At 40.6% G+C, this 27,805-nt stretch overlaps 1 protein-coding gene across 2 annotated transcripts; it reads left to right on the top strand.

Annotated features, from left to right (window-relative positions):
- Positions 1-7,510: 7,510 nt before the first annotated feature.
- Positions 7,511-9,373, top strand: her9 (hairy-related 9). 2 transcript variants are annotated; one of them, XM_021615959.2, is made up of 4 exons: positions 7,511-7,866; positions 8,052-8,147; positions 8,257-8,344; positions 8,451-9,373. In XM_021615959.2, the coding sequence occupies exons 1-4, from the start codon at positions 7,759-7,761 to the stop codon at positions 9,029-9,031; spliced, it is 873 nt and encodes a 290-aa protein (XP_021471634.2). In that variant the 5' UTR covers positions 7,511-7,758; the 3' UTR covers positions 9,032-9,373. The 2 variants fall into 2 exon arrangements, with proteins under 2 accessions (XP_021471634.2, XP_021471635.2); XM_021615960.2 differs by having other exon boundaries at positions 8,454-9,031.
- The last annotated feature ends 18,432 nt before the right edge of the window (positions 9,374-27,805 follow it).

Here is a 27,805-nt window from a genome sequence, read left to right as displayed (position 1 = left end):
TGGGGCAAGGTTTGGCTTTTTCAAGAGAGGCTTTATTACTGCCACTTTTAGTGAGTTTGGTACACATCCGGTGGATAGAGAGCAGTTTATTATGTTCAACATAGGAGGGCCAAGCACAGGAAGCAGCTCTTTCAGTAGTTTAGTTGGAATAGGGTCCAGTATGCAGTTTGAAGGTTTAGAGGCCATGATTATTTTCATCATTGTGTCAAGAGAAGAGATATAGTACTAAAACACTTGAGTGTCTCTCTTGATCCTAGGTCCTGGCAGAGTTGTGCAGACTCAGGACAACTGAGCTTTGAAGGAATACGCAGATTTAAAGAGGAGTCCGTAATTTGCTTTCTGATAATCATGATCTTTTCCTCAAAGAAATTTATTAATTTATTACTGCTGAAGTGAAAGCCATCCTCTCTTGGGGAATGCTGCTTTTTAGTTAGCTTTGCGACAGTATCAAAAATCTATTTTGGATTGTTCTTATTTTCCTCAATTAAGTTGGAAAAATAGAATGATCGAGCAGCAGTGAGGGCTCTTCGATACTGCACGGTACTGTCTTTCCAAGCTAGTCAGAAGACTTCCAGTTTGGTGTGGCGCCATTTCCGTTCCAATTTTCTGGAAGCTTACTTCAGAGCTGGGGTATTTTCTGTATACCAGGGAGCTAGTTTCTTATTATAAATGTTTTTAGTTTTTAGGGGTGCAACTGCATCTAGGGTATTGTGCAAGGTTCAATTGAGTTCCTCAGTTAGATGGTTAACTGATTTTTGTCCTCTGACGTCCTTGGGTAGACAGAGGGAGTCTGGAAGGGCATCAAGGAATCTTTGTGTTGTCTGTGAATTTATAGCACGACTTTTGATGCTCCTTGGTTGGGGTCTGAGCAGATTATTTGTTGCAATTGCAAACGTAATAAAATGGTGGTCCGATAGTTCAGGATTATGAGGAAAAACATTAAGATCTACAACATTTATTCCATGGGACAAAACTAGGTCCAGAGTATGACTGTGACAGTGAGTAGGTCCAGAGACATGTTGGACAAAACCCACTGAGTCGATGAAGGCTCTGAAAGCCGAAAGCCACAACAGTTTTCAGCTGTGCTAACATAATTGCAAATTGGTTTTCAAAATGATCAATTAGCCTTTTAAAATGATAAACTTGGATTAGCTAACACAACATGCCATTGGAACACAGGAGTGATGGTTGCTGATAATGGGCCTCTGTTCGCCTATGTAGACATTCCATATGAAATCCGCCATTTCCAGCTACAATAGTCATTTACAACATTAACAATGTCTACACTATATTTCTGATCAATTTCATGTTATTTTAATGGACAAAAAATGTGCTTTTCTTTCAAAAACAAGGACAAGTGACCAATAACTTTTGAACTGTAGTGTACATTTTAAAGTGAAAAATCTGAGTCTCAGCACAATGCCATTATTGCAATTTCCCTTGTGTAGCAGCAGCATTGGGAAGAGGCATGCCATGTACTGTAGATGGCCTCAAACAGTAGTTATATTTGACACATGCCTTTGTAATAATTAGATTTCCGATCTGCTTTGCCCTCAGTGTTTGATCCATAGTCTTTGTAGTTCCCACCCTCTCTTTTAACTCTTGAAATTTGCAGGCAGGAGGGAGAGGGGGTTGCCCCATTGCATGGAGGGCAACCTAGTTCAACAGTGCTCAAGAGGGAAATATCTCTCATAGTGAATTCCAGTTCAGAGCGCTGATATGACTGAAGGGCAGTGGTGTGCCCAAACTGTAAGTGTGGAATTCAAAGGGCTGCTGAAACCCTATAATGTAATTATGGCAACAAACTCTCAGATCCATTAACTTTAAATGGTTCCACAGTCACCATTCACTCAGTGGGCTGCCATGTCTTTTCTCAAGGGAGGCCTCTTAAGTCTCATGAAAAGGCGTCTTCTGTACTGATTGTACTCATTGTCTTTGTAAGCATGCTATTAGCGGGAGAATCAAGTTACGGCACACCACTGATGAGAACAACAGAGATGTACGATTATAGATAGGGGAATGTCTGTTCAACTGGGCATCTCAGCTCAGGGTTCAAATACCAGGAATACCTCCTCTAAAAATGATCAATGTTGAGTTAAATAATTTGACAGACATTTATTGCAATGTCTTCTCTAAAATAAACATTTATATTTTATAGGCAAATTGGACGATTAACCAAACAGAGTAATTCACACTGCTATTACAAGAATATATTTTTTGTTGAACTAACATTGTCCTTTGGTGACAAAACGGGTCTATGGCTAGCACATTGAAAAATAGGGAAAGTTTAGAACTCAAATGAAGTCCCTAAGGGATCTACAGAAACATTCAATTTTTTTACAAAATAATGAATGATGAATTGGATAATTGTAGATGTTTAAATTCAGTGGGCGTAGTATTTACATCCATTAATGCAATATAAACAATGGATGCTTATTGCACTAAAAGACTAGTTAACTTGCTGTGAAAACGTTGGTCCTCTCTCTGTGTCTTGAAATCAGGGAAGATTGCATTAAGAATTGTAGTTAATTCAACATCCTTCAAACATTTATTTGGGAATCAAATTAAAGGTTCCAGTGATTTCCAGAATTGAATTTGGTGTTTTTTGTATTGCTAATCTGTGGCGTTCAGCCTCTTTACACAGACACCAGTGGAAATTCCCAAATGCATCATTGAACAACTTTAATGCACTCCCCCAAAGTATTTCAGTTTAGTGACCCATTCTAAATAACCTATATCATTGAGGTACAGAGGTTTATAAAGGAGTCCATTGGAATCTGTGCTCAAAGGACTTGGTGGAATTTGGTGGAAGCCTTGATGAAAAGTGCCCCCCCCCCCCCCAAAAAAAAATGAGGATAAAGAAAAAGTATAGGAGATGTCAGGACGCCTTTGGAAGGAAAACAAACTGCGGCGACCAATGTGAGTTGACTTAATCTGATTAGGCTAACCTCATCAACAGCCCACTTAAAAGGGAGAAGAAAGCCATGAATTGGGCTAAGAAGCGAGAGAAAGGGGTCTCTCTTTGCTCAGAAAACTGAGGCTCTGTGAATACATCACATTATACTAGACATGCTGGTCTGCAGATGGCAAAATGACAACAAACTGCTTAAAAAGCGAAGCAAATATAATTGATCCAAGTTTTTTTTTCAGATACGAGAACAATAAAGGGAGTAATGAGATTAAGAAAGAATAAGGTGAAAGTTCACGAAAAACACCACTCTGTCACGTTTGTGGTGCTAACATTCTGCTTTGACGTCTTTGAATGCAGCCGCCCCCTTTCACGCTATGAGAAATATCACCCGCTTTATATGAATTAATACATTTTTTGACAACTTATAAAACCCCTAACAGAGCTAGTAACACATCAAACAAGAAAATCAAGACCAGGGAAACAAGGTGTTTTAATACCTATACAAAACGTTTAATACATCAAGTTATTCCAAATAGGAAAAAATCCCTAGCAACAATAATATCTTAGGTGGATAAGTGTTCTGTCTGTGCATGTGCTTAGTATACATTTAACAATAAATCAGTAGCTGCACTGCTGTAGGTGGCTATGTTTGGCTGATTCAAGTCCTTTGTATATGAGTAAATCGTTAATGGTGCTGTCTGCATCCTCTTTTGGCACTTTTCCTTGCCTTTATATAAACACTTACCAAGATGCTGCTGTCAAAATGTATTTATTTTGAGCAAACATGAGCGTCTTTCATTTCTATGGTCTTTCAACAACAAAAAACTTGGAGGCTTTAAAAAAAAAAAAATGTGTACATAACAAACCTTAAGACAATAGACTACACCTGGACTCTCAAAACTGATGTCAATCTTTCCAGCAGCAAGTACTCTGTCAATCATATTCTACAAACACAAAGGATCAGTTCATCATAACTTATTACTAAAAGTTGAGAAATTGGCCTGGGAAGTTATCTAACATTGGACACCTAGAGCGTGATAATCTATGTTTAACAGTATTTCTCTGTTTTGCCTGGTGTTTTGGTCCTTGTAAAGTAGCCACAGTAGTCATCTGGAGGAAGAACACAAGTCACCTTTGCAGGCTGCCTTGTGCGAGGATTGACCATAGTAAACACAATTATGAGAACTGCAATTAAAGAGTATGCGAGGGGATTGGCTGGCCAACAGCAGCTAATACAGATATAATTGACTCTATTTTCTGCATTCTGCACACGGATTTGGGGGAGAGCAGAGGGTGGCTCATTACCCAATGACAAACTAACCAGGCGCCGGTGAAAAGGAGCTGTTGAGCTCACTCTGAAGCAGGACAACAGCCTACTGGACTGTGATAAATCTGCAAACACAGCCCCTTCCCTTTGGTCTTTTCATCTCCCCGGCTTCTCTTCACTCCCTCATAAACTTAAGTCAAACAGCAAGTACTTTCGCTTTACTTGTTTGATGAATGTAGGCTAGATCAGCTCTCAACAGTGATTCCTGTACTCTGCATTCCACTGCATGGTATTGTCAGTGTCGACAAGTGTTTCAAGGATGTAATAATGATGGGAGGCATTTGGAATGTTTCAACCAGTTGGAAGGGGATTCCTGTTTTCTTTGTTGTGCACCACAAAGACTTCCAAGTTTGAAATTCCGGAACGTGGACAGAATTATGGATGTTAATTTTTTTCAAGTTGCCCTTCGCTAGTCAACTGAAATGCCTTTGAATCATTTGATCTCTTGAATTGTCAGAGTAAAAAAAAAAAAAAGATTAGAGAGCGAATCCAGACCAGAAAAATGGGTTGTCATCCAACAACATCCAATCACACAAATAAAATCCCTAAACATGTCAATGCATACCACTACAATAGGGGGCAGTGGTAGTGGGAAACCTATGCTCTCCCAACAAACCCCATAGAACTAGGTATGCATCATTTGCTCTGATCCCAAAGCAAATGAAGTAAACGTGAGCTCAAGTACACACAGCTGGCCCTTGAGACTTGGGGATCCCGGGTAAACAAGTGTCCAACATGCTCTGGCAGAGCTCACCCACCGAGGACTAGAGCTCATGAACAATGACTGATACGACACCAGGCCAGAGAATATGCAGAACTAAGGCTTAACAAACTTTTATTACATTTGGTACTTGTCAATAAACTTGTGGTGAACTCTGGATCATGGACTCAGACAGGGGTTTTAAGATTAGGGTAATTCCACAGTAACAGAGTGACACTATAAGACTCCAATTTTTCCCTTTAAAATCTATGTCAAACAAAAAACAATGATTGCAAAGTGCAGATACAAAGTTTGGTAACAGAACAATGGTACAAACAACACAAACCGTAATTCTGTTACCAAACTTTGCATCCGCAATGTTGTTCAAGTAAATGTTTTTTTAAATGTTCTATGGAAATTGTTAAAAGTTGTACTTGTGCATTCATTTATATAGTTTGTTTAACTTTAAAATCATTGGTTGTTGTTTCACATACATTTCAAGGTGAAAGATCAGAGTCTTGGTGTCACTATGTTACCATGGAATTGCCCATTACTCTGTTAAATCCACAAGAATCTAGGCCTGTTAGCGGGGTATACAGTATTTATCATAATTGTAATGATTCAACTAGTGAGTTGGGCTTCACTGTGCCACCTTGTGGCCAATGTAAGCAGAAACACATTCTTTGTGAGCATGTGTGGAGTTCGTCAGAAATACATCTGTGGTATACATACACTGTAGACAAGTGATAGGCTTACTTGTCGACATCAACTATAGGGTGCTTCCTTTCCCTCTTGTGATTTTTCATTAATTAATTCATTATGTAACCAATAAGTACTGAATGCACAAAAACAAGCTGTACTCCCCCCATCTAAGAAATGTTTGCTAAAAAAAGAACACATTATAGTCATTCTCATGCCAGTCATCCATGATTAGGCCTATAGCCTAGCTGTTGATAATTCATTACACTCTTCGTTTGAGTGGTAAACCGCTGAACATCTATGGTCAACGGCACATACCTCGCTGTTGTCAGTTCTGGATTTGAGAAACCAGAAAAAATTAGTCAGTAGATGGCGCCCTTTTCCTTCAAACTCAGGCTCTCACCACATTATCCTTGTAAATTTCAAAAGTGATATATTACTTATGCTATTATGTAAGGTTATTACATAATACTATTATTTTCTGTTATTATATTTCTGCTTTCAATGTGTTGTGTGACCTGCATTGTTTTGTAGCCTAGGCCAAATGGCTTCCATTCTCCATAGAGGAATTAACGAGTTCGGGAAGAAAAGGGTGAGTGCTATCTGAGATCCTTGGGACGTCCCTACACGAAACCCTAATCATAACCCTTAGCCAAACGGCTTCCATTCTCCATAGAGGAATTAACGAGTTCGGGAAGAAAAGGGTCAGTGCTATCTGAGATCCCTGGGACGTCCCTACACTAAATCCTAATCATAACCCTTACCCTAACCATAACCCTTATCTAGCCCGAATCATTTTCAGCGTCAACTTCAATAGGGTAGGGACGTCCCAAGGATCCAATGAAAAGTCCCCCTCTAGGCTGTAATAAGGGAAATCCGTTTCGGCACGTGCTCAGTGGAGGCTCAAGTGTACTGAGCAGGCGCACACGGTGCGACTTGGCAAGCGGACAGATGTCGCATCGCTCTTCCTCCGCACCCTTCACAGCTTCCGCGCTGGAATGATTGGCACTTAGATGTTCATACAGCCAATAAGACGTAGCTCAGTTAGATCTGCATAAAGTGGCAGCCTGCCATTGGTTGACTGCGTGCCCCTGCAAACAGCCTCGCGTGCCATTACAGTTGTTGTTCTGAGGCGCAATTGGATCTCTGGATTAGGCCTAGCTACTGATAAAATATTAACACTAATAATTAATAGGTTAAGACGAAGTGAACAGCTATACTGAAATATTAACCTATATCATTTAAGTATTAATGTATAGTTATTACAACCCTCATGTTTATCCAAATATAGATGCATTTTAAGCATTTGCATCAGTGAATATTAAAATAGTCTAAATGTATTTATTGGGTACTTTAGTATAAACCTACACACACTTTTTGAATGTAGGCTATAGTCTTGCCTTCGTCCCATTAGGAAAAAATTATTTATTTTTGACATTTGGGATCGGCCTATAGAAACTATTGAAAAAATACACATGCAACATTATTTCAAAGGTAGGCTATTTATATCAACATAGTAATAATAGCAACGTGAGGCTTTGTAAAATACAGTATCTTTAAGCATCGTGAATATTTGTGAACACAAAAAGCATACATTTTTTTAAGGGTATGAAGAAATTGGAAGTAAACCGCCAGCGCATTCCCCCAATTCGCCTTATCACTTCACAGACAGACCGACTGCACTCGCCGCTTTGTTGTTTGTCCCTCCAGTGCCGATTGAGCAGCGCGTGACTGACAGCCCGCGGGGGTGTTGTCCAATCAGCAGTCTGCCCCGCGCCCAATGGGTGAGTCCGCACGCCCATTGGCTGAGACGAGTGTGGGAAAGAATGCAGAGAGGGTTTCACACGAACTGGGAGCATGCGAACCGTCTATAAGTACGGCTGGCGTGTGTCGGCAGCAGAGCAGACTCGACCTGCCCAACGTAGCTTGGCACAGCGCACTCTCTTATACTCGCGAGTGATACAGCTGATCAGTGGGACTTGCTCACTTCTGCGTGACTGTCGTAGGATATCTTTCACACTGGTTACAATTTGATCTAAACATAAAGAAGCAGAAATATTTTCCAACATCTCCAAAAGGATATATTTTTTCTATCTGCCGGAGGAGGTCATTTAATCCAAAATGCCAGCCGACACCATGGAGAAACAAACGGCATCCCCTATTGCTGGTGCACCTGCAAATGCTTCCCATACTCCAGACAAACCCAAGAATGCCAGCGAGCATAGAAAGGTACACTTCTAAAACTGCCTATGGATTTAAAATGAATCTAATATATTCAGCATAGACCTGCTATGCTAGGCTAATGTTGTTGCAAATTAAACTGTAGGTAGGCTAACGACATTTTACTTGAGATACTCAGAATTATCCATGAACATGCAATTATCCATGAACATGCAAAAACATTTATTTTGCAGTCCTCAAAGCCAATCATGGAGAAACGTAGGAGAGCGAGGATAAACGAAAGCCTTGGCCAACTCAAGACACTCATCCTCGATGCACTTAAAAAAGATGTAAGTCAAAGTGATTTCACAATTGAAAATGACTGTTTAGTTCATTATTCCTGGGATTTAATGTGGTATTAATGCACACTCCTTAACTTTGCTATGTTCTTATCCACAGAGTTCCAGACATTCTAAATTGGAGAAAGCCGATATTCTGGAAATGACAGTAAAGCACTTACGGAATTTACAGCGTGTGCAGATGACTGGTAAATTGCAATGCGAATATCTAATTTGACATCTGATCAACACTTCATTTTTACATTTTCATCGAATAGACACGATTTCTAATGCTCTCATGTTCTTTTTCCTCAGCAGCGTTGTCAGCAGACAATACTGTCCTCAGTAAATACCGGGCGGGATTCAACGAATGCATGAACGAGGTCACTCGCTTCTTGTCCACCAGCGAGGGGGTGAACACGGAGGTGAAGTCGCGGCTTCTCAACCACCTGTCAGGTTCCCTAGGCCAGATGATCGCCATGAACTACTCACAGCCAACCCCAACTCAACAGGCTCACCTTGCGCAGCCTCTTCACGTGCAGCTACCTTCTACCGTGCCCAGCAGTGTCTCTATGGGTTCCAAACTCAGCACCGTGGAAGCCTTGTCTCCAAAAGTTTTCGGGGGGTTCCAGCTTGTGCCTGCCACCGATGGACAGTTTGCTTTTCTTATTCCCAACCCTGCATTCGCCTCAGCATCAACCCCAGTCATCCCTCTGTATGCTAACGCAGGTGTACCCATGTCGATTAACGCCAGTCCTGTCCACTGCAGCTCTGCGCCAACAGCATCATCCCCAGTCCATGGGATGACATCATTCGTCGGTGTTTCTCAGGCCGTCAGCCCTGTCGGTGTCAGCACTGGTTCGGAGAGCACGGAGGCTGTTTGGCGACCCTGGTAGTTTGGTTGAAATGGACTCTACAATAATGAAAGTTATTTTCATTAAGTAAATAGTTCCGTTCTAGGGGACATAGTTTCATTTGTTGGACACGGTAAACGTTTGTTTAAGTTATTGGCTGATTCCAAAATTTGGATGTTGGTGATAAATATGGTGTCCATGCAATGGAAGATTTATTCAAATGTTTGTGATGAAGTACTTTTTATGGAAATATTTAGTTTTGTACAAAGTTGATATTGATTGTTATACCAAAGCTGTGTGTTTTTATATTGTTTGTCGTTTATGTTTGGAAATTGATGTTGGGCAGTGGCCCATTGACCTAATAAATCAGTTGTCAGAAATTAACAATTTTGTCTTCACTTCCATATCACTGCTATAACCCTTACAGTGGTGAAAAAAGTACCCAATTGTCATACTTTAGTAAAAGTAAAGATACCTTAATAGAAAATGACTCAAGTAAAAGTTTAAAACTACTTGACTAAAAGTAGGCTATCTGGCTTTAAATATGCTTAAGTATCAAACATAAAAGTAAATGCTATAAATCGTTTAAAATGCCTTATATTAAGAAAACCAGAGAGCACGTTTTTTTTTTAAATATAGCCGAGGGCTATCCAACACTCAGGTATAATTTACAAACGAAGCATTTGTGTTTAGTGAGTCAGCCAGATCAGAGGCAGTAGGGATGAACACATGTTATCTTGATTAACGCGTGAATTGGACCATTTTCCTGTCCAGCTAAGCATTCGAAATGTAAGTAAAAATAATACAAAGTTCACATTTTCTTTAGGAATGTAGTGGAGTAAAAGTTGTCAAATATAAATAGTAAATTACAGATACCCCCAAAACGATAAGTAGTAGGCTACTTCAAAGTATTTTTACTTAGTTACTTTACACTTAGAACATAGTTATACAGGTTTAGGATTTATTGTTTCTATAAGGGTCATGTGTAAAAGTAAATATTAAGTAGGCTATCTTCTTGTTTAGTCTTGTGTGTAAAAGTTGAATAGCCAGTTGAACATCAGATATAGGCTTAATGTCTGTCAGGGTCTAGGCTCATATCAGTGCAGGTTAGGTAGTTATAGGCCAAAAACGACCCTGTAATCTTCATCCCTAGTGAGATAGGATGGTGAAAGTCCTGACAATTCACTTGTTTACAATTTTTCTGAACTGTGGCGGGAAGTTAGTCATTCCGGTGTCCTCTAAAATGCAGAATGGGTTGAAATGACAATGGCGGGGGTGTATTTTTTCTTTTGCAAAAAGGTAATTACAAGTTTGAAAGGGGTCTCATCCTGTATGCAGCGGGATCTCTAAGAAGTCTAAAACCCTATTCATGAGCCTGGGAAATGCGCTTTGGGGTTAATGTCACTAACAGATTGCCTCGCTGAAATGAGAATATGGAAGGATCCTCGCTTCCTTTTGTGCAACCATTGTTCAGTTAACCCATGTAGGCATAAGTGAATAGCGGAAAACGAGGGAAAATGGGGAGTTTAGTGCCTTGGCGGGTAAATTGGATGGAAGAGTTGAATTGATCAAAGCAGTTCTCTTGGACCTCATGACTTTGAATTTACATAATACATGTTAAATTCGAAATTTCCTTTTGAAGTATGGATTCATGTTCCAAATAACTCCTGAATGAAACAAAATAGCACCCTCATCTCTCCAACCAATCCAAACTCTCACTCTCTCGCCCTCTCTCTCTCTCTCTCTCTCTCTCCCCTCTCTCTCTCTCTCTCTCTCTCGCCCCCTCTCTCTCTCGCCCCCTCTCTCTCTCTCTCTCTCTCTCTTTCTCTCTCTCCCCCCTCTCTCCCTCTCTCTCCGTCCTTCTCCATGTTATCCCTGGATGTAAACGTATCTTTCCCCAGTGAGTGCGTTCCGGAACTGGGGGACGTGTTGCTGTGGCGGGCGGCATGTGTCAACCACTTGCATTCAGAGGGCATGTCATGCCAAATACAGAAAGAGTGTTCTCTTTCCAGTCTTTTCGGTCCTCTGAAGCAGCAGGTAGTCAGCAGGTTGTCACCGTCAAAAACACCGTAATTGGAGAGCAATTGTGAGGTAATCCTTTTGCGCGGACTGAGAGAGCGCTTGAGGTGAAATAGAACTAGAACTATCAGCGTCCTCCTGCCTTCGCTACCGCTACGAGGTAAAATAGAGACAAGCAACCAGCATAGAAACGGACGCTTTGGTTCGTTACGTAATCCGGTTAGATTTGTGCAAATAGAATCCCATTGTGACGCAGAGTAGGACACTATTTGGGCGGGGGACACTATTTGGCATGACAGGCCCGCTTTACCGCTGGTCAGATAGGCTCACCAATCGACTCACGCCAGTGCGAGTGCACGTAAAGTCCAATATTATGTCCATAATAGAATGAATGCGTCTTGGAAGCATTTTTTTTTTTTTTTACTATTTATGTTGAGCATTTGGACTCGAAAGTACATGAACATATCTTTTCACTATAGCCTATAATAATGTTATTAGAGCACCTATTTTTCCAATTGGATTGCCAATACAACTCATCGTGTGTAAAATGTTCAATTTTAGCTTCTCCATATCTAATAATGAGAAGTTGGTATCTCATGGACTGGGGATGGACTGGGGATGATGCCTGTTTGACCGTTTAACTGTATATGACAATAACCATGAAATTTGTGTTTTGTTCATTTATGTAGTTTCTTTTTTACTTTTCTCTCGGTGCCCCTTCAATGACACTCTCCGAAAATGGCATTCTGAAACTTCCAGCCAGCAATGTATAACAGGCTGCTTCTGCACAGAGGCATAACTGAAACACAAGTTGGCAGTGTGTGGGCTCTGCGGCTGTTCCTTGTTCCTTGTGCCTGCGTGTCTAAGTTAATAGTTCAGAGATGCCTTTGTGGTGCTGGGGTCGTGAGAACCGAGCGAACTAGACTGCTTGCAGCCGGGCAGAGCGCCAATCAGTAAATCCCCGCTGGCAGGCCGGGTCGTGCACTGGGCCGCGCTCCATTCTCCAGAGGTGAGGAGGCGTGCAGGCCGCCAAGAAGTGAGCCTGTACTGGTGTAAACAGAAATGAAGCTGGACAGAGCTCGAGCACACACCCACCCGACAGGCCCAGAGGGAGTTTATTGAGTCCTTCCTTCTTTATATGGCAGCAGCAACTAACAAAGTATGCCTATAGGCTAAATGTTATATTTGGATATGCAGGAAGTTAAGCGAGTCAGAAAGTAAGTTAAGTGAGGCAACATGTAAAATATCACATACTATTATTAATGCATTCATGTACAATGGGAACGACCAGTCTTAAAGGCAAGTTAATAAGAAATACGCGCGAATTCACCGCCTTTTCTGGTGTGCTTGGGGACCAATATCATTCCTTCAGAGGATAGAGCGCCCTGGGGGAGTAGCGCAATGGTGTCCGGTGGGAGATGATGCTATTGAAGGGGTCAGGGTTGCCTTATTTGAGCTGACAAATTATCATTCTCATTAAGTTAACATTGTAGATTCTCGTAAACACCATATCTCCATAGCCGTGGGAATCAGGGGTGCTGAGGGTGCTGCAGCACCCCCTGAAAAATGTCATATGAATAATATAGGGCTATATATACAGTGCCAGTCAAACGTTTGGGCTCACCTACTCATTCAAGGGTTTTTCTTTATTTTTTACTATTTTCTACATTGTGGGAACTCCTTCAAAAAGCATTCCATATGACTACCTCATGAAGCTGGTTGAGAGAATGCCAAGAGTGTGCAAAGTTGTCATTAAGGCAAAGGGTGGCTACTTTGAAGAATTTCTGATATAAAATATATTTTCATTTGTTTAACACTTTATTGGTTACTAAACGATTCCATATGTGTTATTTCATAGTTTTGATGTCTTCACTATTATTCTACAATGTAGAAAATAGTACAAATTAAGAAAAACCCTTGAATGAGTAGGAGTGTCCAAACTTTTGACTGGTACTGTATATATTGTTAGTTGTTTTCCTCACAAAAGTAGTGCACTAGTCCCCCCCCCCCCCCCCCCCCCCCCCCCCAAAAAAAAAATGTACAGTGCCACAATATATATCAGTTTATTGCATAAATCGTGCATGCATTGGATTGCAATGCAGGTGCAGTAAAATAATCCAGTCAGTTTAATGAATTACAGTGTAGACTAATCCATGTATAGGCTATGATACAATGTAAATGGAGAAGAAGGCTAAAATGTTGTTATCGGCAGATCAAAATAGTGGAACGAAATCTCCGGGTGAACGGAGGAGTTGTCAATGGTGCTGTCATTCAATGTCCTTTATTTACCCTGTTCCTAATGAGCACAGACTGTTGCATTTGGACCTCTGCTCAGATGGATGAAGCCAGCGGGGAACACCTGCAGCATACAGGCACCACCGGCTACAGACCATTTTTTTGATGAGGGTGTGCAACAAAATATGTAAATGAGGTCATCATTTCCTCAATCAAAGTTTGTACTGAGAGATGCAGCCTATTGAATTACCTATCATTGCACTCCAACCCTATTTCCTGGAGTGCTACGGTCCTGTAGGGTTTCGTTCCAAACTAAGTTGTAACTAACCCGATTCATTCTATAAACCACCTAATTATTAGAATCAGGTGCACTAGATTATGCTTGGAATGAAAACCTACAGGATGGCAGCTCTCCAGGAACAGGGTTGGAGAGCCCTGTTATAAAATATGCATATAATGCATTTTACAATTGCAACATCTGCCTATGCCCACACATTGTGTCTCAAGAAAAGTGTATATTTTCAATACCCTCAAACCCCAAGTTATGCATAACTGATTTCAAAATACGCCATCATCAATGTCAATCATGACTGATCATTTTTCACATTTTAATGGTGAAACTGCATCTGCATGCCAATCATTTGATTGATCTCAATCAGTGTCATGGGAATAGCCTATGCATTTCAATCTTCTTGAATTACTGTTTCGTGAGCGAATCAAACCATATATCTTGCATAGTGACTCTTGAGTTTTGTCTCATGATGATTTCATTTTTTTTACTATTCAGCCTTAGCTAACCATCCTAAAATCTCATTAGAAATCTGATGTTTTTGGTGTAAAAGTAATGTTGTAGGCCTGCTATGCTATTCGGTTCTGTTACATAAAATACAAATTAATCGTTATGTTATCTTGCAAGACATTGATTCAGCTTTGATCTAACTTTACTAAACAAGCACCATTGTGAGAAGTGATGTAAATGTTGTTGTTACAGCCTGAATTTAAATGGACACATTCTAGATTTTGTGTCACTCGTCTACACACAATACCCCATAATGTCAATGTAGAATGATGCTTTTAAAACATTTTACAAATGAATGAAAAGCTGAAATTAATTACACTTTGGATGTTGTGTCAGTACACCCAGTCACTACAAGATACAGGCTTCCATAATAACTCAGTTGACGTAGAGGAAGGAAAACACTCATGGGATTTCACCATGAGGCCAATGCTGACTTTAAAACAATTACATAGTTTAATGACTGTGATAGGGAAAAACTGAGGATGGATCAACAACATTATAGTTACTCCACAATACAAACCTAAATGACAGAGTCAAAAGAAGGAACCCTGTACAGAATAAAAATATTCCAAAACATGCATCCTGTTTGCCAAAAGTCACTAAAGTAGAACTGAAACAAAATGTGGCATAGAAATTAACTTTGTCCTGAATACAAAGCATTATGTTTGGGGCAAATCCAACACAACACATCACTGAGTGCCACTCTTCATAATTTCAAGAATGGTGGTGGCTGCAACATGTTATGGGTATGCTTGTCATCAGCAAGGTATTTTCTTTTTAGGATAAACAGAAAAGGAATAGGCCTAAGCACAGGCAAAGTCCTAGAGGAAAACCTGGTTCAGTCTGCTTTCCAACAGACACCAGGAGTCAAATAAACCTTTCAGCAGGACCTAAAGTTATTGGAGTTACTTACCTTGAGTGGCCGAGTTACAGTTTGGACTTAAATCGGCTTGAAAATCTATGGCAAGACTTGAAAATGGCCGTCTAGCAATCATCAACAATCAACTTGAGAGCTTGAAGAATTGTATCAAGAAAAATGGGCAAATATTATACAATCCACGTTTGCAAAGCTCTTAAAAGACTAACCCAGAAAGACTCACAACTGTAATCGCTGCCAAAGGTGATTCTAACATTTATTGACTCAGTGGGTTGAGTACTTATCTAATCAAAATATGTTAGTGTTATTTTCCATTAAATTAAACTATTTTAAAATTGTATTTCTTCATGACATTACAGAGTATTTTGTGTAAATCGTTGGGGGGCAGGGGTGGGGGGCAATTAAATACATTATAATCCCACTGTGTAACACAACAAAATGTGGGAAAGGTCAAGTGGTGAGAATACCTTATGAAGAATAGAGCCACTAGAATAGACCCAAAAGGGCAAACCTGCCCACCTGGCACTCCTGGCAAGCTAGAAAAAGCACTCAACCTAGTCCTCTGAGTAAGGTTGAGGGGGGATTGTGACTGAGCGATACCACATCCACTTTCACATGGAGGTCTGGCTAAATTTGCTCTCCAGACCGAAGACGCATTCATGGACACAGAAGGAATTACTCAGCATGCTTGGCTATGGATGCGGGAAAGGTGGGGGTGGAGGGGTGAGAGGAGAGGAGAGGGGTTATTCCGGAAAAGAGAGGGTGACACTCATTCTCCTTGCACCTGTTTTCTTGAGGGGAGGGAGGGACAGAGTGAGAGGGAGGGAGGGAAGAGACCGATAGAGATGATAAGAAAGAGCGAGAGACAGTAAAATAGGGGGAGAACTAAGCACAGAAGTCAAAATTTAAATTGTGCAAAAATTAAACACAGATTGGTGAAATGATCGATTGCATAAACTATGAAAGCTATATTTCAGATAAATAGTCTGGTCTTCTGTACTTTGCGCAAATGATGAATTGTGCTTGTTCTTGCCATATATTAATCAGCTATACAGTAATTATAGTTTTTTGACATCATTAGACATCATTACATCATTAGATTCAGATTATCTGAGGTGTGGAAGTGAAGGAAAATCTATGTTAGTGGACTTTGCACGTTAGCAGGTGCAATCTTGATCAATCTGTTTAAAACATTAGACAGAGAACTGCAACAATGTTGGAGCATACTGTACTTCTTTATGCATACTGTCCTCAGTAGGCCTACACACATGGCTGTCATGGTTTCCTTCTCAATTCTAAAGCTCTCTCCAAAAGGTTCTGTTCTGTTCTGTCATGACAACAGCAGTCTCAAATTATGAGGGATGCACTGTACCAGGAGCCTCTTAGCAATAACTGCTTGAGGTTCACTAGGATACCGTATATACAGTGTGTTTTACTGACATAAACCATTCTCAAGTAGGCTGCCCTATAGCGTTTAAATCTATCCAGCTTTGTCTATGACTGTAGTACGTTTGTCTCTAGCTGCAGTACTCATTAACAAACAGTGTTGATCCCAATAAATTCCCTGGTTTTGTTTGTTTATTTGTTTATTGATTTGTTTATTTGGGTCCCCATTAGCTTTTGCAGAAGCAGCAGCTACTCTTCATGGGGTCCACACAAAACACAAAACATGAAAAGTAACATTACACTGATAGACAAGGACAGTCACACACATTTTAAATACAATCATATAACATCAATACAAAAAAATATTATACAAACAATACAACAACAAAAATAATTTGTGTGTCTGTGTGTGCGTGTGTTTGTGTCCCCACACTGTCCCTGTAGTTCCATTAGATGTTCTTATAAAGGTTGTTTGACTGTTTGCTTGAGTAATTGGCATGCATGTTGTTGATGTTAGTTCTGTGTCTGCAGTTAAGGACAAGGTGTGCTGCTCTGTGTTGAGCCAGCTGCAGCTTTGCTAGATATTTCTTTGCTGCACTTGACTCTATTACCGGACAGATGGGACAAGACCAGATCTTGAACAACTAGTCCAGTAGATTTTTGTGTCAAAAACGCAGAACATGTTTTTATAACAGACGGTCCCCTCCCCATCTTTACAACTTTGTCAATATGACTATCCAATGTTATACCTAGGAGTTTGGCTTCCTCAACTTGCTCAATGGTCACACAAGGTTATTATACACAGAACAAAAATATAAACACAACATGCAACAATTACAGTTCATATAAGGAAGACAGTCAATTGAAATAAATCCATTAAGCCCTATTCTATGGATTTCACATGACTGGGAATACAGATATGCATCTGTTGGTCACAGATACCTTAACAAAGTAGGGGCGTGGATCAGAAAACCAGTCAGTATCTGGTGTGACCACTATTTGCCTCATGCAGCGCAACACATCTCCTTCTCATAGAGTTGATCAGGCTTTTGATTGTGGCCTGTGGAATGTTGTCCCACTCATCTTAATGGCTGTGCAAAGTTGATGGTTATTGGTGGGAATTGGAACACGCTGCCGTACACATCGATCCAGAGCATCCCAAACATGCTCAATGGGTGCCATGTCTGGTGAGTATGGAAGAACTGGGATGTTTTCAGCTTCCAGAAATTGTGTACAAATCCTTGTGACACGGGGCCGTGCATTTCATGCTGAAACATGAGGCGATGGCGGCGGATGAATGGCATGACAACGAGCCTCAGGATCTCATCATCGTATCTCTGTGCATTCAAATTGCCATCGATAAAATGCAATTGTGTTCGTTGTCCGTAGCTTATGCCTGCCCATAGCATAACCCCACCGCCACCATGGGGCACTCTGTTCACAACATTGACATCAGCAAACCACTCAACCACACTACACCATACACGCTGTCTGCTATCTGCCCGGTACAGTTGAAACTGGGATTCATCTGTGAAAAGCACACATTTCCAGCATGTGGAGGTCCTTGGCTGGTGTGGTTACACGTGGTCTACGGTTGTGAGGACGGTTGGACGTACTACTAAAATCTCTAAAATGACGTTGGAGGCAGCTTATGGTAGAGAAATGAACAGCTCTGGTGGACATTCCTGCAGTCAGCATGCCTATTGCACACTCTCTCAAAACTTTAGACATCTGTGGCATTGTGTTGTGTGACAAAACTGCATATTTTAGAGTGGCCTTTTATTGTCCCCAGCACAAGTTGCACCTGTGTAATGATCATGCAATTTAATCAGCTTTTTGATATGCCACACCTGCCAGGTGGATGTATTAACTTGGCAAAGGATAAATTCTCACTACCAGGGATAGAAAAAAAATTGTGCACAAAATCTGAGAGAAATAAGCTTTTTGTGTGTATGGAATCGTTTCTGGGATATTTTATTTCAGCTCATGAAACACGGGACCAACCCTTTACATGCATTTATATTTTTGTTCAGTATAGTAAATGAAAACTGAAAATAAAATAAAAACAACATTTTCAAGTGACAATTTAGTGAACTGAAATATAAATAAAACAAAACGCATTTGAAAAACAAAAACTGAAACTATTATCTTTGACTTCAAAAACTAATTAACTAAAAAAAAAAAAATTATGTTTAGTTTTAGTTTTTTCTTCTGAACTTTGGGCAAAAATGTAATGGGGGTTACAAGCTTTTTTCTAATTGGGTTTTCGAGCACCTGAATCCTACCGGTAAATGCTCCCAGTAGATGCCGATGTTTTAAAAAAGCCTACCCACTGGGCACAAACTTCTGTTCAGCATCTAGTTTTAATGTTGTCTGTGGACAACTGTCATCAGTCTTGTGAAACTGAACGACCACCTCTCTGGAACGCAGTCTTTTAAAAAAAACTTTTCATTTTACCCCCTTTTTCTCCCCAATTTTTGATCTTGTCTCATCGCTACAACTCCCCAACAATCTCGGGAGAGGTGAAGGTGGAGTCATGCGTCCTCCGAAACATGACCAGCCTAACCGTGCTCCTTAACACCTGCCAGCTTAACCTGGAAGCCAGCCGCAGCAATGTGTCTGAGGAAACACTGTTTAACTGGCGACCGGGGTCAGCCCGCAGAAACCCGGCCAGCCACAAGGAGTCACTAGAGCGCGATGAGCTAAGTAAAGCCCCACCGGCCAAACCCTCCCTTAACCCTTACGATGCTGGGCCAATTGTATGCCGTCCTATGGGACTGTAGTAACTTCTCTAGCACTGTATGCGATGCAGTGCCTTAGACCACTGCGCCTCTCGGGAAGCCCAGAACGCAGTCTTCTTGAAGATAAACCAGAAAATGTTGTTTGGTTGAACAGACACACACACACACGCACGCAGGCAGGCTGGCTGGCTGGCTGTGACTTGATAGATTTGTGAAGAAGTGTTCATTCTTATGTTTTTGCTGTTGTTTCAGATGTTTTTATTAACCCTAGTTAAAGGGATTAGTCAGTGATACATATTTAATATTATATAAACATAACATGTGAAATTAGTGACGGGGGAAAGAATCTATACAGTTATATATCAGAATATCTTTTTGATGATATAGTATTGTTTTGACAATATCGCAATATTATTTTTGCACTGGTTTGCTGTACCTGCAGCCAAACTCCAGTGTTTTTCGTTCATAGAAAGTTCTCCATCTTTAAAAAAAAATAGTGAGCCCCTTTTTTCAGCAATTTTATTTCCATGACTGATCAAAACTGATGTTCTCATGTCTCTCGCTTGTCTCTCTGCAGCAGACATATGGTGTGCAATATGTTTGGAACTTTGAATAGCAATAAAATTACGGTATCGATTCGCAACACAGAATTTGTCGTTTTTTCCCTCTCTCTTTCTGTCAGATAATGGTAAAGGTAATTGATTCTTCTTACATCTACTACTAAAAAATGTAAAAAAAGAATTGGATTGTTCTAAACATGGGCAAGAGTTTCCTTCCACCATATTTCTTGCACCAGTCTAGGTGCTTATCTTTTAGATCCAAGTCACATTAGGATTGAATTACAATCTAAACCCAACCAAACCCAAACAATGTCCAGGCCATGGTCCTCTTGTGGCCAAAAGTCTGTGTTAGCATGAGCAGTGCCATTGCCATTTTGATATAGTCAACTCGGCGGAACTTTCAAATTCATTAGCTGATCCCACCTGATGACCCGATTGGCATGACCTGATGACCCGTTTAGAGTTGCGAAAGGTGGGTCAACAGGACGGATCGGCCAGTTAAAACCTGTTATGGCTGCTGTCCCCATACAGGGAAATTTCCCCTGATGCTGTACCAACATCAGGGGTAATTTTCAGAGTGACAACTAAAAATACAATTTCGTAACATTAAACATTCTTGAAAATGCAAGTGTCTTACACCCTTCAAAAGATTAGAATCTTGGTAATCAAACTACGTTTTCCAATTTAAAATAGCTATTACAGAGAACAAATCCCATATTTGTTTGAGAAGAGCAATCAAGAACAGAAACATTTTCCGCCATGACAGTTTTTAGACTTTCACATCTGAAGGTAAAATTATGACTTTACATTCTGATATCTTGCTCTTATTTCTCTTCCTGAGTATCCCATTGATCAAATGAAGTGCCGTTTTCTTTGATAAAATCCGTTTTTATAGCCTAAATCTAAACATTTTGTAAACTATTTGTGCCGGGAATTCCATCTCTATCATTTTTTTACGGAGCATTCGGCGTGATTCGCCCATGTAAACAATCGTTTATATAGTCATGGTGGGTTTCAGTGCATTCCTCTGGATGTTCACAACACAGTCAAGCATCATTGTTTTTTTTGCGGGGAGAATTGACCGAAGTGAGCTGATTTGAAGACAAAGATAAATGACTACCTGATGCACCAATAATTTTAGCGAAGCTTCATTGATTGACTATATTTCTGCCCAATGACCACTGATCTTCTTGAAATCTAGCTGGGTAGATTGCCAATGAGCTGAGGTAAACGGCAGTATGTAATGGTTTGGGGTTGGACCACAATAGAGTGTTATGATTCAAACGAACAAAGGAGCTGTTTCTGCAAGGACATGACGTACTTCTGGACGGGTAAGTGCTAATGCCGTTTTATGAAATATAAAAATATATATATTATATATATATATAAAAAAAAAATATTATTATTATTTTTTTTGCAATGAAATGTGTAGTTTGTTTTGGTGTGTGTGTTGGTTTGTTTGGGTGTGTGTGTGTATGTGTGTGTGTGTGTGTGTGTGTGTGTATATATATATATATATATATATATATATATATATATATATATATATATATATATATATATATATCTATAACAATGGCCGGAGTTGAATGGAACACCTTAGTGACTGTGCCCTCTGCTCTATACAATCAATACATATCTGTTTATTTTATGTGATGATAAAAGGCTCATACAATACAAATATTTTTTTAATGTTTTATTTCACAGTGATTCACAGTGAAAGCCCCGGTGCCAAGCTGCCCGCTCTACCTGTGCCCCCAGTGATGTTCATATGCCACAGTTCATTACTGCAGGCATGACTGTGCCTCAGGGCCAAAAGGGCACAGCATAGAGGCGTCGTTGTGTTCTGTGTCGCATGAAATGCACCACTTGTTCAGTTTGCCTCTGCTTTACATCAGAAAGAGACTGCTATGGGACATGGCACAGGCAGCAAAACTGAACTGTGACGACTGTGACGAGGATTTCCAAGGGGTGTACTGTTTTTTTTTTCTATATTTATTTTCTAATATTTTTTTAAACATTTGTTTGTGTGTGTGTGTGTTATAATTGCTTTTTGATGTGTTGTATATAGTTATTTGCACTGCTGTATGTAGTTATAGGTCATTTCACCAATTCGGCCACTTGGGTACATTTGGGCAACTTGTGTGGGACACCTGGGTGACTTCATGCTAAATGTCATGTAGCTCACCCATTCCTGAAGTTATCAGTCTGAAACTTTGCACACCTACAGTTGCCCTCTTGTATTATCCATCAAAATGATCTCCAGCATCCTATCTGACTGTGTGGCTATTCTAGTACATGTGAAAGATGATGCTACAACAATAAAAAACAGAAAACGTATGCTCTTTCTTTCTCTTTTCGTCCACCAGATCTACTGTGTTATATTCTCCTACATTCAATTAACATTTCCACAAACTTCAGAGTGTTTCCATTCAAATGATACCAAGAATATGCATATCCTTGCCTCTGGGGCTGAGCTACAGGCAGTTAGATTTGGGTATGTCTTCAGGCGGAAATTGAGAACAAAGGGATGCAGCCATAACAGGTTATTAATTTTATTTGCGAAGAAGAAAATTGACTATTTCAAGATGGATATGGCCCATGCTCTCACAGATGCCCACACGACACACATAGAGAGATGTTATGTCTATCCTAGTCCATGGTCCTGGCACATAACTTTATGTATTACTGCCCCCCATTGGTAAGAAGTGACATCCCAAAAAACTAACTACAGACCTAGAACAGATAAATGGATCCTAGCCTCCCACGCACAGGCTAGTTTCTGTCCCTAACACTAAAACGGATACTACATAATATAAAAACGAAATGTAAATGTTTTTATCAAACTGAAACTAAATGAAAATGAGTAAATCTGAAAATTAATAGAAATAAAAATGAATATTAAATCCCCAAACTATTATGCACAACTCAAGTTAAAATGTAGGTCTTAGAGAATGTTTTGAGCCTATTCAATGCTTTTACTTTGAGATGTATTTAAAACCGGTTTATTATTAATCTCCCATTCAGATACTGACTGTAACTCCTTTTGTGAGGTGTAAATTCAGTTGTCACAAATGTAACAAACACTCAAACTCATGCTTGTACAAAGCACCCTTTCCCATCTGTTCTCACACTGAAGTGGAAATTTTGGTTAGTGACAAACAAGGATTTTTCTGCCATTGTAATCCTTGGGCGGGCCTTATAAGCATTTTTTTCCCCGGGTTGCCTAAACACAGTATAAAAAAAATGCAGATCATTTTTGGGATGAAAAAACATTTAAGTGTAAACTTAAACGACTCCAACCAGATATAAGGTGGTGTGTGTGTCGGAAGTGGTATGTGTGTGTGTGTGTGTGTGTGTGTGTGTGTGTGTGTGTGTGTGTGTGTGTGTGTGTGTGTGTGTGTGTGTGTGTGTGTGTGTGTTTGCGCACATGCATATATGAATAAGCCATAGACTCACCACATGCCCAGACATGCCCCAGATTTGACACCTGAGAGCAACTTATTAACTGCTCTGACTCATACAGTGTGTGTGTGTGTGTGTGTGTGTGTGTGTGTGTGTGTGTGTGTGTGTGTGTGTGTGTGTGTGTGTGTGTGCGTGCGTGCGTGCGTGTGTGTGTGTGCGTGCGTGTGTGTGTGTGTGTGTGTGTGTTTGTGTGTGTGTGTGTGTGTGTGTGTGTGTGTGTGTGTGTGTGTGTGTGTGTGTGTGTGTGTGTGAAAGAGAGAGTGTGAGAAAGAGAATGTGACTGATTTCATTGATACATCCGTTGACTGCAGTCAAACACAGGATATGCTGAGCTTGTTTACAGGGCCACAGCTAGTCAACACTTTTAAAGCAAAACAGAAAAGATGATCAAACAATGAAAAACATGGACAATGAGGAAAGAATCCTAAAGAAGGGAAGAAACGATTACAGCTGCAAATCCACTCCCCTAAAACACTTAACCATACAAAACAGCTACAGTATGTTTGACTGTGGTCTCTTTTGATATTGTAGTGACTAACCCAACACCTAGTGACCTTGTCAAGAAGTTCAGCTAAGGTGAGTGAGAGCCAGCCCCTGTTGGGTCTAACCCCTGAGTTTCGGTACATGATTTATGTCCTTATGTAAGATTGTTTTTTTTCTTCTACTTTTCACAAACATCATGACACTTCAACTACCCAATGTTGATCAATACACTTTGTTTTGGAAAGAGAGCTAAATATCAACCTCATAGAGGAGAGAGAAGAGCATGTCACTCCATTTCTGGAGGTGATACTTTCTGACCTTTCTAACCCAATCATTTCTGTCTGCTGAGTGGTGAGATTGGATCCCAGTCACTATGTGACGACTGCAATCTTGTGTTAAGGCAATTATCACTTTATCACGCTCGTGCCCTAAGAGTGGGGGGTCATTGTCCCCAAAAAGGATGTCTTGGTGTCTGACACGCACGCATACACACACACACGCACGTGCACACACACAGTGTCACTGGTGTCTCAGAAGCAGTGTGTGTAGGGATAATAATGTAAAAAATCCTCTAACCAGATGTCACCAGCTTTTGAAAAGATGCCACTGCTTTCAAGCCATGGAGTCTTCCTTCCTTGTAATGGCAAAAGACCAACTTGTTCTTCTTCTTTCCTTTATCGTGCAATTTCCCCGCATGAGGCTTTGGATTGTAAATTCCCTCCAGCCACTAGCAACATAAGTGCTGTGTGTGTGTGTGTGTGTGTGTGTGTGTGTGTGTGTGTGTGTGTGTGTGTGTGTGTGTGTGCATGTGTGCTTGCATGTGTGTCAAATCAAATTTTATTTGTCACATGCCTCGTAAACAACATGTGTAGACTAACAGTGAAATGTTAATGTTACTTACGAGCCCTTCCCAACAATTCAGAAAGAAAAATGAGAAATAATAGAAAATAATAACACAAGGAAAAAATACACAAAGAGTAATCATAACTTGGCTATATATACACTTGGGTACCAGTACCGAGTCGATGTGCAGGTATTTGAGGTAATTGAGGTAGACAGAGTGTCACGCCCTGACCTTAGTTATCTTTGTTTTCTTTATTATTTTGGTTAGGTCAGGGTGTGACAAGGGTGGTTGGTTTAGTTTTTGTATTGTCACTGTGTTTTTGTCCTGTCTAGGGTTTTTTGTATATCTATGGGGTTTTAGTATGTCTAGGTATATGTAGGTCTATGGTGGCCTGAATTGGTTCCCAATCAGAGGCAGCTGTTTATCGTTGTCTCTGATTGGGGATCCTATTTAGGTTGCCAGTTTCCATTTTTGGTTTTGTGGGTTATTGTCTGTAGTTAGTTGCCAGTACTCGTGTCTCAGCTTCACGTTCGTTTTATTTTGTTTGTTCAGTGTTCATTCTTCATTAAAGGAAGTATGTATCCTTGGTCTCCTCGTTATGACAAACGTGACACAGAGTGCATTCGGAAAGTATTCAGACCTCTTGACTTTTTTGCTCAATTTTATTATTGTTATTATTTTTTTTTTTTACACATCAATCTACACACAATACCCCACAATGAAAAAGCAAAAACTGAAATCACAGAAATATCACATTTACATAAGTATTCAGACTCTTTACCAGTGGTGTAAAGTACTTGAGTAAAAATCCTTTAAAATCCTACTAAAATAGTTTTTGGGGGTCTCTGTACTTTACTTTACTATTTATATATTTTTTTACAGATTTAAGTTTTACTTCACTACATTCCATAAGAAAATATTGTACTTTTTACTCAATACATTTTCCCTGACACCAAAAAGTACTAGTTACATTTTGAATGCTAAGCAGGAGAGAAATGGTCAAATTCACACACTTATCAAAATGTTTGTAAATTATGTCTGAGTGGAGTGTGCCCATGGCTTTCCATAAATAAAATAAAAAACAAGAAAATGGTGCCATCTGGTTTGATTTATACTTTTGATACTTGCATGTATTTTAAACCAAATACTTTTACTCAAGTAGAATTTTACTGGGTGACTTATACTTTTTCTTGAGTCATATTCTATTAAGGAATCTTTACATTTACTCAAGTATGACAAGTATGACAGTTGGGTCATTTTCCACCACTGCCCTTTACTCCTGATTACAACCTTGAGTCTTTTTAGCTATGACGCCACAAGCTTGGCACACCTGCATTTAGGGAGCTTCTCCCATTCTTCTCTGCAGATCCTCTCAAGCTCTGTCAGGTTGGATGGGGAGCGTTGCTGCAGACACATTTTCAGGTCTCTCTACAGATGTTCAATCAGGTTCAAGTCCGGGCTCTGGCTGGGCCACTCAAGAACATTCAGAGACTTATCCCGAAGCCACTCCTGCATTGTCTTGGCTGTGTGCTTAGGATTGTTGTCCTGTTGGAAGGTGAACCTTCGCCCCAGTCTGAGGTCCTAAGCGTTATGGAGCAGGTTTTCATGAAGGCTCTCTCTGTACTTTGCTCTGTTCATCTTTCCGTCGATCCTGACTAGTCTCCCAGTTCCTGTTGCTAAACATCCCCACAGTGTGATGCTGCCAAAATTGTGCTTCACCGTAGGGATGGTGCCAGGTTTCCTCCAGACGTGACGCCGACATTCAAGCCAAATAGTTTAATCTTGATTTCATCAGACAAGATAATCTTGTTTCTCATGGTCTGAGAGTCCTTCAGGTGCCTTTTGGCAACCTCCAAGCGGGCTGTTATGTACCTTTTACTGAGGAGTGGCTTCCGGCTGGCCACTCTGACATAAAGGCCTGATTGGTGGAGTGCTGCAGAGATGGTTGTCCTTCTGGAAGGTTCTCCCATCTTCACATAGGAACTCTGGAGCTCTGTCAGACTGACCATCGGGTTCTTGGTCACTCCATGACCAAGGCCCTTCTCCCCCGATTGCTCAGTTTGGCAAGGTGGCCAGCTATAGGAAATGTCTTGGTGGTTCCAAGTTCTTCTATTTAAGAATGATGGAGGCCACTGTGTTCTTGGGGACCTTCAATGCTGCAGAAATGTTCTCAAATCAAATCAAATCAAATTTTATTTGTCACATACACATGGTTAGCAGATGTTAATGCGAGTGTAGCGAAATGCTTGTGCTTCTAGTTCCGACAATGCAGTAATAACCAACAAGTAATCTAACTAACAATACCAAAACTACTGTCTTATACACAGTGTAAGGGGATAAAGAATATGTACATAAGGATATATGAATGAGTGATGGTACAGAGCAGCATAGGCAGGATACAGTAGATGGTATCGAGTACAGTATATACATGAGGTGAGTATGTAAACAAAGTGGCATAGTTAAAGTGGCTAGTGATACATGTATTACATAAGGATGCAGTCGATGATATAGAGTACAGTATATACGTATGCATATGAGATGAATAATGTAGGGTAAGTAACATTATATAAGGTAGCATTGTTTAAGGTGGCTAGTGATATATTTACATAATTTCCCATCAATTCCCATTATTAAAGTGGCTGGAGTTGAGTCAGTGTCAGTGTCAGTGTGTTGGCAGCAGCCACTCAATGTTAGTGGTGGCTGTTTAACAGTCTGATGGCCTTGAGATAGAAGCTGTTTTTCAGTCTCTCGGTCCCAGCTTTGATGCACCTGTACTGACCTCGCCTTCGGGATGATAGCGGGGTGAACAGGCAGTGGCTCGGGTGGTTGATGTCCTTGATGATCTTTATGGCCTTCCTGTAACATCGGGTGGTGTAGGTGTCCTGGAGGGCAGGTAATTTGCCCCCGGTGATGCGTTGTGCAGACCTCACTACCCTCTGGAGAGCCTTACGGTTGTGGGCGGAGCAGTTGCCGTACCAGGCGGTGATACAGCCCGACAGGATGCTCTCGATTGTGCATCTGTAGAAGTTTGTGAGTGCTTTTGGTGACTAACCGAATTTCTTCAGCCTCCTGAGGTTGAAGAGGCGCTGCTGCGCCTTCTTCACGATGCTGTCTGTGTGAGTGGACCAATTCAGTTTGTCTGTGGTGTATATGCCGAGGAACTTAAAACTTGCTACCCTCTCCACTACTGTTCCATCGATGTGGATAGGGGGGTGTTCCCTCTGCTGTTTCCTGAAGTCCACAATCATCTCCTTAGTTTTGTTGACGTTGAGTGTGAGGTTATTTTCCTGACACCACACTCCGAGGGACCTCACCTCCTCCCTGTAGGCCGTCTCGTCGTTGTTGGTAATCAAGCCTACCACTGTTGTGTCGTCCGCAAACTTGATGATTGAGTTGGAGGCGTGCGT

Source organism: Oncorhynchus mykiss, chromosome 9, assembly GCF_013265735.2.
Source record: "Oncorhynchus mykiss isolate Arlee chromosome 9, USDA_OmykA_1.1, whole genome shotgun sequence".
Classification (NCBI taxonomy): domain Eukaryota; kingdom Metazoa; phylum Chordata; class Actinopteri; order Salmoniformes; family Salmonidae; genus Oncorhynchus; species Oncorhynchus mykiss.
The sequence above is the reverse complement of the archived record's forward strand: the minus strand, read 5'-3'. Positions and strand labels throughout refer to the sequence as shown.

Excerpts from the sequence above, each read along its gene's own strand:
- her9 (XM_021615959.2), top strand. The coding sequence starts at position 7,759 with ATGCCAGCCGACACCATGGAGAAACAAACGGCATCCCCTATTGCTGGT. Across the intron at positions 8,148-8,256 it reads TCGATGCACTTAAAAAAGAT|AGTTCCAGACATTCTAAATT; the intron begins GTAAGTCAAAGT and ends TCTTATCCACAG. Across the intron at positions 8,345-8,450 it reads ACAGCGTGTGCAGATGACTG|CAGCGTTGTCAGCAGACAAT; the intron begins GTAAATTGCAAT and ends CTTTTTCCTCAG.